Source organism: Dermacentor variabilis, unplaced genomic scaffold (genome assembly GCF_050947875.1).
Source record: "Dermacentor variabilis isolate Ectoservices unplaced genomic scaffold, ASM5094787v1 scaffold_12, whole genome shotgun sequence".
In the NCBI taxonomy this organism is placed as follows: domain Eukaryota; kingdom Metazoa; phylum Arthropoda; class Arachnida; order Ixodida; family Ixodidae; genus Dermacentor; species Dermacentor variabilis.
The window spans coordinates 61,429,255-61,444,803 of NW_027460280.1; the positions used below are offsets into that span (position 1 = coordinate 61,429,255).

Below are 15,549 nucleotides of genomic sequence, written 5' to 3' on the forward strand. Positions count from 1 at the left end.
AATATGAAGAAAACATCTAAACAACTGTAGAGTATTTCTGCAATCCCCAATTTCCAAAACTCATGTATGTCTCCTTTTAAGCAGAACAGCAGCAGCAAGCGAATCAATTGGGCCGAGCACCAGGCCACTTACTTCGGTATAAGCTTGGCACATGGCTTCATAGAGGGACTGGTGTTTATGGATTAGCTCTTCCAAGTCAGCAACTTCACGTGGAATACTGGATATTTCACTAGACTTGCTCCAAGATGGCACATTTGCCAAATACTAGAAAGAAAAGAAAAAAGCAGTGAAACAGATACAATAGAAGTTACAACAGCCTTTCTGACAAGTATGTAGTCTTCCAATACCGTAAGTAAGGATATCCATAAAACTGAGATGAATACAACTGCCCAATATGCACTAGTTTGTAATAAATGTATATATATTGAAAAATACAAAACATTAATCAGAAGCCATAGTATATATATATGGTTTAACAATTCCCAATTCAATTCTGCAGCATGTCAAACAAACTTGTACGTTCGAATTATTCGTATGTCCACTACTTGATTTATATGTGCGTTATTTGATATTACTTGCACACCCCTACTTGAAAGTGACTTAACGCAGTGTTCAATGCCATCCTTACTATGCAATGAGTGCAAAAACACAGAACAGAGAGGTGAGAACAACAAGCAGTTGTGATCGTCATCATTAGCGCCCTGTCTTCACACAGCACTTAGCAACAGATACAAGCCCAAGTGTATGCAGTTGAACCTCGCAATAACGAAATCGGTGGGGAACGCAAAAGATTCACTTTCGCGAGAATTTCGTTGTTGCAAAAAGAGACAGCACAGATAGGTAATGCATTGTAGAACAAAACTTTACTGTCAAAATTCCGTTAGCCTACTTTGCAAGCTTTGCTCGAGGATATAGAACCGCATTGCCGACAGTACAAAGTGTGCCACATGCGTCGACCAGCAGTGGCAGTACTGCTGTAGCGCAGTATTCTCGGACAATTGCTTTCGGACATGCGATCACTTTTGCGAGATTTTGCGTAACTCGGCACTGGACGCAGAGCAACAGCGCATGCAGCAGCGTTTCTCCAGCACACGCGGTTGCCTGTAGGCGCTGACGCGTCCTGTGCCGAGCACAAAAGTGATCGTATCTTGTGTACCCGAAGGCAAACGATCGAGATAACGGCCCTTTTGCACAAATCTACGTCCGGTGCTGAATCCGCATGCGATGCCAGTTGGGTGACACCAAAACCAGCGTTCTTGAAGCAAGGGATGCATATTCCCGAACGACCGCTCAATCATGGACCGATGTGTGACACTCCATATGCTGCAACCGCCATCTCATGCCATAAACAATTCCATGTCGTGGGACATGTATTTCCTTGTTCTTGCTGCATTTTTCTCACTGAGGTGCACATTACACAGTGCACTACCGCGATCGGCGATTGTTGTTCGAAACATGCGTTCAGTTTGCGTTCAGTTTTGCCCCATGCTATTGCCCAAGGCCTCGCCGGGTTGTCAGTCATGGGGAACGCAAACTGAATGCGCGTTTCGAACAACGATCGACGACCTCGCCTAGTGGGCATGCAAAAACTATCGTCACATGTCGGTAGCAACATGTGTGCCGCTTCAAACGGGCGATCAACAAACAAGATGGCGGCCATGACATGTTCCCAGTGAACTGATCGCTTCTGGGGCTTGGTTGTTTTTGTGAACAAAATTGGCAGCGCCCACAAAAGTGTAATGTGGCGGTCTTTTACGCAATTTTAGTGCAAAACAGTCGCATTTGAGCACATTTTGGAGCGTGCTAGGCTTACGCGAGTAGGTAATACGTGGAGTTACGTTCTGGCAAATTTCGTTGATGCGGGATTGCAGTACAGCGACATTTCGTTGCCGAGAGGTACGAAATGCATTGAGTCCTAGGGGCATTCGCCGGGGATACGAAACTGTTTCGTTGTTGCGAGAATTTCGTTGTTGCGGGATTTCGTTATCGCGGGTTTCAACTGTACTAGTATTTTGTGAACTTGGCATTCTAATGAATACAGGTGAGCGAAGAAGTTTCCCTCTCTCTTACTAACCTGCTGTGCTTTCTGGTGGAAAAGTACAGAGAGGGACAATACTGTGGTTCTCTCATCAAGGCCTGCTGCAAATTCTTTCCAAGCATGGTCAAGTGCAGCCACAATCTGCTGCACAGTTCCAGAAGCGTAGTGGCCACCGTCAATAAGCCGTGATCCTGTTACCAAGATCCGATTAATGTTCACATAGACATTCTGCAAATAAAAAGTTCACATTAGGATCCAACAACAAATGGAAACAGAAGCATAAATTAGACAATATGTAATGTGCTCACCATCGAAGCCATCGTGAAATGATCATGTTCTTCTTGTAGAACTTTTGCATCTTGAATGGAATGTCCAATTTCCACATAATTCATTAAGAACCGTTCCTTATTGTGATAAATCCATTCTAGCATCTGTAAAGGAAGCACAATTAAGGATGGCAGTTTGGAGACTTTTCTATAAAGGCACTGCTCGAAAGCACTACTGCAGACAAAATGAAATAGTCAAACATACCCACATCAACATATCCCAATAATACTAAACAAAAAGAAGGAAGAACTGGCTCTTCTAACAGAACAAAGCTTGCAAGCAAGGCTCGTTCATATTTTACTGTGCCCGTTAAAGGGACACCAAAGGAAAACATTAAGTTAAGCTAAAGTGATAGATTAGTGCTCGAGAATTTCTAAAGCGTAAATATTATCGTGAACAGAGCCTTAATAATTGAGAGATTGAGGCAAATGCAGGACATTGTTAGAGATTTTCCCGGGACATTCAAGTACTTGCCCGATGACGAAAGCACTCCTCAGTTCAATTCTAGTACTAGTACTCAACCACCCATTGTAAAAAATATCCTTTTATTGTATTATAAGTTGAAATAAAATGCTACTTGACCAGTTCTATTTCATTTTTAGGAAACAGAATTCATTGAAATTACCCATGACAACAACGCGGGCAATCAAAAGGTTTTGTTTTCACTTGAATCTGCACCGTCCACGCTTTCGTGTTTCACAAGTTTCGTTATCGCTTAGTGCTGCGCTGGTTTTGCTGGCTCACGAAACCACCACAAACTGCAAGTAGCAGAGAATTCAACTTCCATGTGATGCCACGAGATACCCGAACGGTCTAGACCACTTGACCAAAAAGCAGCTGTAGCGGCGAATTTATCACTCAGTCTTGGTTCAGTACCACCATTTGTCGGATGCCATTTTACTCACCAATGGCAGCAAAGGGCGGTGATGGCGTATGCAACGTCACCACTCCCCCGGTTGGATGGCAGGCAATTTGAATTTCGAAAAAAGTATTCGGACCCTTCAGATGCAATGTTCTCGTAAACTAAGTCTTTTCTTGGCACAAAACAAGCGTTGCGATGTTTCTGAAATGGTATTTAAACAGTCCACACTGACTTAGTATTTGCCTTTAGTGTCCCTTTAAGCCATTTTTACAGCCCAGACTAATATTACAGGGCATAGTGACAATGCAGATCAAGAACATAATGAGGTAGACTTCAAGAAAGCCATTAAGCTGTTGCACATTTTGCGTGTTATGCACATGCCTATCTCTGCTTTTCTGCACATTATTACTTGGTAACAGCCAGTACCTTTCTCCAGATGTGTTGGGTAAACGGCAGAAACATAGTTAGGGCTTGCTGAATCCCCCAACTTTCTGCTGTCAATAAAGTGACTAAAAATGCTTGAATTCAACTTTTAATCACAGAGGGCTCAGGCATCAACAGCAAGAAGACTCCAATACAGGCTTGAGGTATGACAACGTTGTGAACATTTGCTTCCAACCGTGACATTAGATCAAAACACAGATGCAAAAATCTATTGTGTCAAGTAATGAAGTCACCTTATTTGAATTATCATTTTGTTGAAAGTATGATATGTGAATGTAACAGTTTCTTCCAGGGCTATATGAAGTGCAGTGTTTAGCAGACTCTTAGCAGGAAGGCCAAATAATAAAAACACTGAAAGCCCTCCATGTGTGATCCTTTTCCTTTACTCACGTTACACAGGCAGGACAAGTAGCATTTCAAAAAAAGTCACCATTTCACAACATTAGATGCTTCAACTTTCCTCCTTCTACAATAATGAGCAGCAGAGTCACTGCCTCGTCCAATGATAACCAAGGTTCAAATAGAAAGAGGGAAGTCATGACATTTCTGGTGCTACTCAGTCATGGATGTCTGCAGAATTTCAGTTTGGTCTGACAAACCAACGAAAATAAGTAAATGGACCAGAAAATCTGGAATGCAGAGAGGAATGCATGCAAGAACAGAATAATGAAGGCAGGAGCAGGGTGGCTGTGCTTATCTGAGGCAACACAGAGTGCACCATCATCAGCAAGTAAAAATCATAGCTTACTTCAAAGAAGGGGTAACAAAATGACAAAAATAATCACCTAAACAAACAAATAAGGACTTATAGAGTGCATCAAATCTACTGGCGGTGACAGCACAGGTGCCTGGTAGTTACTTGCATCTTCTTTTGCAAACAAAGAAATCTCTCATGTCACCCAGCAAATGCCTCTCATTTTGTTTCAATGTATGCTCCGAGAAACTGTGCAGAGATGGTGTGTGTTTCTCATCTCACCATAACATGAAGTGCAGGTGTCCCACTAAACTGTTAACACTGAGCTTACTCAACACTGAATAGTACTCAATTTTCATCAAACAGGAACAATTTGCATGATCTTGTTACATAAAAAGGCCTCCTTGCGTATAAAGCATAAGGAGAACTGCTCAGAATTTGTATCAAGAGGAATCACAGCGTGTAGGCAGCACAATGTTAATTCAGCAAGGGATACAGCTTAGTGTTTTAAGCTTTGCTACAAGTAGTTCAATTAATTTCTTGCGCACTCTGTGTTTTAAAATTCTGTTGAGTAAAGTTATCCTTCACTATGAATATTTTCAGCTGCACAAAAATAGCATAACTAAGAGAAAGTATATTGCTCTTCTGTGCCAGCGAAATTCAAGGAGCATGAAACAGTTACAAAGTGCCTTGAAACAAAGGGCAGAATTTCACACAAGTTAGTGTTCAAATATTTCAGCAATCAGCCCCTACGCACACAAGCTGCATTGTTCAATTTTCACACCAAGCCATCTTTTTTTTTTATTCAGGTGGCAGCTTTTATGTTGTGATAAACACTGCCAAGGCAAAGCTGATAAAGCATAGAAGTGACAAGCCTTGCATTTTTCCTTTGCTTCATACTCTACAAACTGCAATATCGCATGACAAACACACAGGCTCACTTCCAACAACTTCATCAAAAACTGTTGCTAAAAATTAGGTAGGACCAGGCTCATTCACTCAAGTCTGACTTCAGAGGAGGTCAGCTTGCTGAAGTCAGAACATGAGTGAGGCAAAAATGCAATGAACATGCCACCAGTAAATGAAGTTTAACACATAGGACACACCTTTCTTATGCACATTTTCTGATCCTCTCAGTTATATCAGCATCAGAACTCAAAATTTCCCAGCTCTGCATAAAACCTATTGCAGTGCAACGGTGCTCAGGCAAAACACAACTATGTAGCAGTAGCAGCCGTCATGCCGCACTTAGCTTCATGCAATCTGCTACAGACATATTTAAACACAAATCAGGCAGCAACACCAATCACAGTAAGGTCCAGAAGCTAATTACCAAGTCACTTCATCACAAGAATGATGGCACTGGCACTTACTTTGTGGGCATCCTGCTGGTAGAGGCTCAGCTGTAAAGCTTGGTCAAGCTGCACTTTACGGACATGCCAAAGCTGGAGCACATGCTGCCGTGCTAGCCGCAGGCTCTCCAGCAGTCGGCCCACCTGGGGTCCAGCTGGGTCGCCTCCACCCGAGTAGCCAGAGTCACTGCTCCCACTGCCCCCACTGCTCACACCCAACCTGTAGGCCCAAAATGGCACACACTACTCAATCAGATTGACCACATTAAGCGAATGCTAAAAGTTAGATCCCACAACTTAGAACATTTGCCCTTTACCAAGAGCAGAAGGGTTTCTCCTTCAATGGAAACAGTGCAAACAAGAGCCAGGAAAAAAGGAAAGACAATACACTACTGCTGTCTTCTGCCACTGGTATTGCATGCGCTGCTTCAAAGATGAAACAACAGCAACTGCCCTAAACACCGATCCTGCTAAAGCATGGGAATTGTACGCCAGAAAATTGTATCGGAGGTAGGCGACAAAGTCACCTTTAAATTTACAAAGCCCCGCCTTGTGACATCACACACAAACACACATATGGCCACGGATAATTGGTAGCTTACAGTTAAAAATACACGTATTCAAACATGACCAATAAGACTTTAAATAATTTTCCACACAAAAAACCAAATTCAATAATATGATACCATTAAATCTGCAATTTCACTTGTGCAATAATTTGAGTGCAACATTCAACAAGAGAAATTTGCTCTTGCTTTGCTTTGCTAACTCCACTAATAATTTTCCACCAGACAAATGTAGCCAAATGCCTGAAAAAAAGCAGACACTCAGCCTAGCTGATGACAATACATCTTTATTGCTCATAGAAACTCCCATTTCAAATTTTATTTATAAGCACGAGTGCAACATAAACTTTACACCATTTTCCAAATGGAAATTTTCAGGAATAAAACAAACTTTATGTAATTGTCATCTAACTTATCCATACAAAAATCTCAAATGATCCAATAGTTTGTAAAAAAAAAATTAAGCACTTAAAGTACACAGAAAAGCTTGCATCAAAATTATTGCTGCACTCTAATAGTCAAACCCCCTTATGCCTTCCTATAGAGTAAACATTTTATAGCAATGATAGGTGTAGCCTACCTTGTCCTACTCCATCTAGTCAGCGACTAGGGATGTGCAAAGAGTAATTTTCAAGACTGAATCGAATATTAATCGAATAGTGCCAAAAGGGAATCTAATATCAGATATTTTTCATTTAGTTTTCAAATATTGAATATACATTTTCACCACTAATATAATATGACCTTTATAGCATAGTATATTCAATGTTAGCAAGCTTGTGGTTAACACTGCATTTGCAAGTGTGGGTTTTAACGTCCTAACACTGCACAGAAGGATTCCATGGTGGACAGCTCTGGATTAATTTTGACCACCTGGAATTCTTCAGCATGTCCTTAATTTAAAGTACACAAGTGTTTTTTGCATTTCGCCCCAAATGAAATGTAATCACCTCATCCTGAAGTATTCAAAAACTATTAGAAGGATATTTGTATTTACAAAAAGTGAATATTCAATTCAAAGACCAAATCAAATTGTGCAATATTCTGTTGGTTATCCAAAAGTTTCAAATATTTGCACGCCCCTATGAGTGACCTATTACATGTCACCAAACTGGGGCAACCACCAAGTTCATCTGCAATCTCCTGGTGCTAGGCCCAACACTTAGTGGCCCATTTTCTTCTTTGTGCAGAATGTTCCAATTCAGCCACTACCAAGAGCTCAAGTTTATTGTTTGTATGCTTCCTTGTCCTCTTAATGTGAAGGGTGGATTGACAAGATTATTTCTGAGTGCTTAAACAAATATTATGGTTCTTTCTTTGTTATTTAGCACTGAACGAAACCTCTTTGGCTGATGTAGGATTTGGAATAATTCTACTTACAATAAAGCTCAAGATATAATACATATTTAGTTGATTTACAAAAAGCTACTATAGAAACAGTACTGTAAGAGAGCCACCTATTTATGAAGCTACTATGCCAAAGTGACATGGAAGACTATCCAGGAGAAGATGATATGTATGAATGAAGATTAGAACTTGTAGCACAGCACTTCTACGTGTGTGTGTGTGTGTGTGTGTGTGTGTGTGTGTGTGTGTGTGTGCGCGCGCGTGTGCGCGTGCGTGCGTGTGTGTGCATGTGTGTGAGCGCACGTGCGTGTGTGTGAACCAGTACATTCCACTCAATCCTGTAAAGTCATTGCGCATACTGTAACATTAATTCTGTCATTATGTGTCAATCTTGTCATGTCATGTCAGTGCAGATATTTATGACAGCAGGATCTCGCAGTGCATGGGTAAGCACAGTCAAACTGTGACACAAAGCTACAGAGCTGCCACTGAGGGTGCACACAACTTCCAGGATCAACAGTGCAACAGAAATGCCACACTAAGAATCTTAGAGGTCACTGCACTGCTACAGCTCATAAACACTTTGAATCAGTGAGTGATATGGTGTGTATGTTTAAGTATTCGAGTTTTAGAATAGTGTAATAGCAGCAAAAACAAGGACTTGGCATTAGCGCTGGCGTAGCGTACTCCACACTGCACGCTCACGGTAAGGAAATGGCACTAAGGTTCTTGAATGCATACACTATGTTCTAGATTTAGCATTTAACACTAACACACATAAGAGCAGCCTTGCATTGCCCGTCAAAGAAAAAGCCACCGGCATCAGGTCTATCAAGTGGTCGTCATGCATTATTAATCTCATTCGTTCCGAGATGATTCTCGTAATTGCTTTAGATTTGCGTCATGATGCTTCAACAGCTAAGTACCAGTAACAACCAGGCTTTTTTTTAGAACTGTTCTCGATTCTCAGCACTGTAGCCATAATGAGAGAGGCTTGGCATGGCCTCTGGGATCAGGCAACACAAGCGGTAAGCCTTGCACGCTGCCTGATCTCAAAGAGCATGGACTGCGTATGTTTGCTTATACTTAGTGTTTCTCAACCAGGGTGTGCTGAAACCATTTGCATTTGTGTTCCGCTCAGTTCCACCACCATTCTATATTACTAATTTACATGACATCCTGCAGCATATTTTAGTGTTACTGCTGCATAACATGCCAATGACAAAGTAAGCATATTACACAATACTAAAGCACGCTATTGTCACTGCCTGCTAACATCAGCTCGATGCCTTGACTGTCCCAATCCTCTCTCGCACTGCACCATGACAAATACACTACACTGAACACAAACTTCAAAACAAAAATGGCTGCACTCTGGCCTACAAAAAAAAAAGGAATAAATTTACGAAATGTCTCACCTACACAGCAGATCAACAGGTAGAATAGCAATTTATTTCGTTTACTACACCCACACTTCAACAATATTTGTCTATAAAGTACAAATATGGCTCAACCAAGGCTATGTTTTGCTTTCTTTTTGAAGTTACCAACATACAGTTTGATGTGAGGGGACTGCACGACACTGAAACTGCTCGCAGCCACAGGGACAAAGTTTAGGCAAATCCATGTACTAACCATCATTTCCATGCTGGCTGAACCTCCATGCTTACAGCTCCCCTCGACACTAGTGTAAGAGTCCCCTCTAGTAATCTTTGTAGGAAACTATGACAGGTACCACAAGATACAATTATTATTGCACACAACTGCCCTTGCTACAACTCCACAAGCATCATAGACGTCAGTGAGGCAAACATAACCAAGAAAGTCACAGTGACAACAAGTGGAACTAGGGCTTACCTGTGCAATACTTGCTGGCCTTCTAGGTCCACCTCATCCACAGGTATCTGTAGCACACGCTTCTTGGCATTAACGTGGTCTTCAATCATGCGTTTAGCTCCTGCCACATCTTCAGCGAACTTCGTGCTCACCAGGTCTTCTTTCATCATCTCTAGCCGCTCCAGCAGTTCGCTAGTTTTCCACAGAAATTTCTCCAAAGCCTATAGTTAAAAATAGTTCAGCTTGAGTCAAAAAGTTAACCTTTAAACAATTTGCCTTACACAAAAGAAAAATTAAATAATATACATAGAGAGTCTTTTTGCAACCAGTGACATGACTTTCTTCAAGATGCCAATTCACATTTCCTTTTTCCCCCACCTAGTAATATGTTACAATGGGAGTTAAACGAAAGTATATACAGCCAGTCAGAGAAAAAGAAGACTAATACATGAGAAGTACAAATATTGTATCCAACCAACTGTTTAATAAGTATTCCACTCATGTTATACACGAGCTAGAAGAGACTAAAAGTTTGCTTACATATTAATTGACTCTCCAGATAATTATGCTAGCAGAAGTTCAAATAATCATGAAACTGATAGTGAGGAAGATAACCACTCTCTTATAATCTCCTCAGTTATACTTTACAGTGTGCATAAATGAGGCATGATGGGTATGAGACGGGAAAATAGTGTTACCACGACTGTCACTGTTCACCTTTGTTGTTTAATGTTTTTATTTGCACTATCGAACCATTAACAAGCCCCAACAATGTCACTAAGTGAAGAGAGTCAAACAGCATGATTAAGAAAAAGCAGGGTTTCAAAGGGAAAAGGGATAAGAAAATAACTTTTGCAGGTATCACTTTGCCCTCTTTGAACATGACCGCACACACTTCACAGCTGATATATTGACTTCCAGGCTCAACATTCAATGTTTGGGCGAGGTAGTGAAAGAATGTGCCTTTGGTACCAGCATAAAGAAGTATAATGGTTACTGGTACTAACTGTAATACAAGTAGTATTAGTAATGGATAGCGCACAAACAGCAGGACAGTATCCTGCACTGTGCATGCAGTCTTTCTTGTATCACACAGCAAGACTCCACATTGAGGTCAACCAGTTGATAATGCATTTAGCACAAATGCATAGAACAAATGACCTGACACAATCTTCTCACATTACACTACAAGGATAAACAAGGTTGATGAATAGATGGTGGGTAACATCTCAAAGCATTATTATTATTATTATTATTATTATTATTATTATTATTAAATATGGAAACATACAAACACACAAAGGAAACAGGGAGGGAGCAAGCTGACAACTGCCACCAAGAGGGGTACAACGCCTGCCTACTCAGTTGGGAGGAGGGAATGAAAAGAGGAGAAAAAAATTGGAAAGAAAATAGGAAATAAACAAATGATGGAGACACGGACAAAAGAAAGCAGGAACACAGAAAAAATGTCTACAAACGGGAGGCCAAATCAGTTTTCTGCATGAAAGTTAGCAAGGTTCTATAGGCCTGGTCGCGTTGGGCAGCACTCCCTCTCGGAAACAGGCAATTGTCAAGGGTCGTACCCTCGAGTCCAGTCAGTCCATATTCCTTAATTAGCAGTGCATGTTGTCTGACGAATGCAGGACACTCCAATATAAGGTGCTCAAGTGCCTCACAGGAGCCACAGGACGTGCATGACGGACTGTCCATACGTTCTTGACGATACAAGCGTACACGCACCAACACAGAGCCAAATCTTAATTTCACTAACAGCGCTCTGGCACTGTGAGGCAAGCCATGGCCACGAACACAGGGAGGGAACAAGCCATTTGCAGCACAGTGGTCTGGGTGCTGCTTTAGGAGATATGGATGGATTAACACACGGGTATTGTCAATCATGCAAGGAATTTCTGAGCAGTCACTCCCGTTGTGGGCACAGGTTGAAGTGAGGCGATCAGCCCCTTCATTTCCAGCAATACCCATGTGCAAAGGCATCCACTGGGCAATGAGGAACACCCCATGAGAAGTAATTTTGTCAGCAGACTCTATTATACTGCAGAGAATTGGACTATTGGCATTCTTTCTCAACAGCCTGCTAAGGGCAGCGCAGGAGTTTGTAAGGATGACGACCTTCGATGGGCTCATTTCGTCCTGTATGTACTTCAGAGCAACATCAATCGCTGCCAGCTCTGCAGTTGTTGATGAGGATAGATGAGGTATTCAAAACACCCTTCTTATGTCAGTCGAAGGGCAGAAGAAAGCTGCTGTAGCCCCTTGAGCATCGCTGCTTACCAATACGACCGTAACTACATTAAAGCAACATGCATGCTATAAGAGACACAGTTTTAGTGGAAGCTCCTGATTATTTTCTACCACCTGAGGTTCTTTAATGTGAATTGAAAGCTTGGTGCACGAGAGTTCTTGCATTCTGTCCTGAAGTGAATGCAGTTGCCATAGCCGGGAATTGAACCCATCATCTCGTGCTTAGTAGTAGAATCCTATAGCAACTCAGCTGTCATGATGAATAACGAGAAAAAGGTAACACAAGTAGCTCAAGGATAACCAATGCATAACCAAAATTTTCAAGCATCATTGGGCTGATCTCAGAAGCCTCAAGGGCTTGTCATCAAAGCTAGATGATTTGCTACTTTCATGCCGCTGTTTCACTTTTTGGTGTAATGCAGCCAATAGTATGAACTGTTGAAGTTCTTAACAGAAGTTAGAATCATTGTAGACAAGACTCGCATATTCTGCACCATGCATACCTGGAATTTTCTACTATGTTAATCAAGGTATTATTAAAATAAATGTCCTTGTATAGGGTGTGAAATGGTTGCTGACACACATTTCTCTAACAAGCACTGTCCTTCCTCATCCTACAAAAATATGCATGACAGATATAATGAAGATAATAGTGCTTACGAAGATAATAGCACTGATATTTGCCCATACAACCAACATAACTACACCTGCTGAAATCCACAACAATCTAAAAAAAGCTTTAATGTACAATGTACTGACGGAATACTATGTATTTAATGAACAGCAGAAATTCAATATCATTTGCAAACATCAGAATGAACTTTAACAAGCACAGGAGGTGACACAGAACTCAGTGTCATTCTCACCATTCGCAGTTCAAGCCACTGGCCATGGTCATAAGGTAACGTCCCATCCAAGTCAACTGTAAGCTGCGATGGATCTATATATTTTGACAATGCTTCTAGAGATATCATATTAGTCTGTAAATAAAACAAGAAATATATTGCAAATTTATAGCCGAGGACATTTACACTAATGAAGGCTCATCTCCAGACACTGCACCAAATAAAAACAACAGTGAAGAAAACAAAATCCATGTCTGAGTTCTGTTGCCTTGGAAGATCAACATGAAACACTCACAGACCACCTTTCCAAACTTAATGCAGGGCAGACATGCCACATACCTCAAATTTATATTTTGAACTGCCCATACTCGTCCTCTGCTTTTGCCAGAAGTTTTCCGGTTTGACTATGTACACAGCATGAATCTTTGCAGGGAAGTATTCCTGGGATAAATAACAGAGAACAGGGACATATGTTAGAGCCCAATATTGAAAGTGAGCACAAAAAAAAGAAAATACAAGAGAACTTGAAAATTATTGCTATGTACATGCTACTGAAACATGTTGACATACACTGTATGTTGTTTGCTGCCCCCTAAGGAACCTCCAGTAATATTTATTTTCTCATCAAATAACTAATTCATAATCACTGGTTAACTAACTTTATAAATTAATGGTAGATATCTCAATAGGAGGCTTTCAGAGAGCATTTGGAAACATGCTTCAGTTGCTTGTGGTACACTATCTTTAGGGTAGTCATTTCTTCTGCTTTTAAAATAAAGCCTACAAAATTTCACAAACACCGACGTGGTTGCCCATTTCCACATCCCAGTAGCATTGCGCTCAAACACAGGAATTAACTTAAACATATTCCATGCTGAACCAGACTAGATTAAAGGGACGCTAAAGCGAAACAATAAATCAGATTAGACTAATGAAACATTGTTTAAGAACCCTGCAGGCGGTCATTTCAAAAAAAATAGTTTGATTATTAGATGAGAAAATGAATGTCCAAGTATCAGTATTTGAATTTCGTGCCGAAACCCCAGCGCCGGTACGTCAGCGTGACGTCAGGGATTCCAAAGTATGTTTTCACATTTAGGCCACGTTGGCTGAATAAAGGTTCCCGAAGCTTGCCATGTTTAATATTTGGTTCCTTTAGAACACAATGTAGTCAATCTGTACCACTATATATAATTAGTAGGCCCTAGAAGATGCCATCAAAATCCAAGACATCACAGCCCCAAGGTGCGGGAACTTAAGTAGGCGTCGCCACCCGTATTTCATTCTTGCGCTTTTTCTGTCTTATCGTTGTAAGAGTGGTGTTTTTGGTTTTGTATAACGGTAATTTACTGATGCAGAAGAAATCATTTTTCACGTTAGTGTCCCTTTAAAGGGCAGCTGAAGCACTTTTTAAGAAAAGTGAGCTTTTAGCGAATTATTATAGTTTTTCATCCCCTGAATACGAAAACGATAGCTTAACAGGCCAGAAGTCACCGCTACTTGCTTTATTTAGCAATAACAAGCCGCAGCGTCTGTGGGAGACGCCGCGTAATGGTCGATGGGCTCTGATGGCGAAGATAGTCGTGACGTCATCTTAGGTATCGGCGAGGTGCGAGATTTGAATAGAGCACTTATGTGACCCCTGTATTGACGTCATCTTCCTGCCCCGTCTTTCGCCACTACGCTTGGCGTGCGAGGAGGGGCGGAGCTTCAACGAAAATTTAAATGGCGATTGCAGAGCTGCTACATGCATAATAAAGAAAATAAATTTAGGAGTTAATTTACAGTAGGGCAGCCTTCCAAACTGCCGTAACCCTACCAATTCTAAAACCTCTTCAACTTCCCTTTAAATCAATTTGGCAGGGCATTTATATTGGTATAGCCAGTAAATTCCTGCTAGTGGCAAGCTTTTTGTTTAGCCTGTACAACACAGTTGTTGAGAAAGATAAAGATAAGCCATCTGTCAAAGCCACATTTTCCAGAAATATAGCAGAGACTATTGATCTGCCATCAAACTAACCCAAATAGCAACCCGAATGTTGTGGCCGACTCAAAAATAGGATACCTGTCATATTTATGGATGAGACTGGCCGTTGTACAGACTGAATTAGTTTGTTTACAATGCACCTGAGGACAGCATTGCTGTGAAATGCAAATAGGAAGCTGCATCTACTTTTCTAGAAACTTAGGAGGCACATCTCTTTTCTTTTTAGACACAGAAAAAAGGCCTATGGCAAAGGCAAGGCACCACAAACCATCAAAACATGTGTTTTCTAAAGTACTCTAGATACCTTGCATTGACATATTGACTGTAAATTTCCACATTAAGAAGTCAGTTCATCATTAAATTGGAATTAAGGAGAAGACAAAAAATAATTTAGGCTCTACTGGTTGGTTGGTTGAAAAACTTTATTGAGGTCCTGCAAGGCGTGCATTAGCATTAAGAACATACAGCAAGTTTCATCAGTATAGAATGCTGCTTTTCACTTCATGCATGTTAGCTGGGACACCCTGTACATGTACCAACACAGATACATGCCTGGAGAACTTTAAGGATTGGTTTCACCGTAGCCCAGGTGGCTCCTCGCATGTCAATTACTACAGAGAAGCCAAGTTCTCTAGCTTCCTCACTGAAAAAGAGCAGAGACTTAACTTTAGAAAGAAACAATCCCTTTTCAAGCAAACATGTACGGTGAGCACAGCGTCATGCCAACCTTACCAAGGAATGCTAGACAGGTAGGTTAAAACCTTGCGCATTTCTTCCGGTTTTAGCCGATCCGGTCTAGACCTAGCTGGGAAGGTGAGGACTGGACCTCCTCGAAGGTCTCGGCCACCTAGAAAAAGCAAGCAAGGTGCAGGATCAAAAAACAAAGGTTATCGGACATTCATTAACCTTGGATTAGCCACCTCACATGCAGCACAATCATGTGGAAAAATACATAAGTTTCAATACAACTCCTTTACAACATAATAAAG

At 41.1% G+C, this 15,549-nt stretch overlaps 1 protein-coding gene across 4 annotated transcripts in view; it reads right to left on the reverse strand.

Moving 5' to 3' along the window:
* trio (trio Rho guanine nucleotide exchange factor) overlaps nt 1–15,549 on the reverse strand; it is a 299,147-nt gene that overhangs the window by 278,543 nt on the left and 5,055 nt on the right. For all 4 annotated transcript variants that reach the window (XM_075677244.1, XM_075677243.1, XM_075677245.1 and 1 more), the window contains exons 3-11: nt 15,293–15,407; nt 15,113–15,203; nt 12,913–13,014; nt 12,595–12,708; nt 9,488–9,687; nt 5,739–5,937; nt 2,347–2,469; nt 2,075–2,266; nt 133–264 (exon numbers count right to left, since the gene is read on the reverse strand). In XM_075677244.1, the coding sequence (XP_075533359.1) occupies nt 133–264; nt 2,075–2,266; nt 2,347–2,469; nt 5,739–5,937; nt 9,488–9,687; nt 12,595–12,708; nt 12,913–13,014; nt 15,113–15,203; nt 15,293–15,407 (1,268 nt within the window). The remainder of the gene's footprint in view (nt 1–132; nt 265–2,074; nt 2,267–2,346; nt 2,470–5,738; nt 5,938–9,487; nt 9,688–12,594; nt 12,709–12,912; nt 13,015–15,112; nt 15,204–15,292; nt 15,408–15,549) is intronic.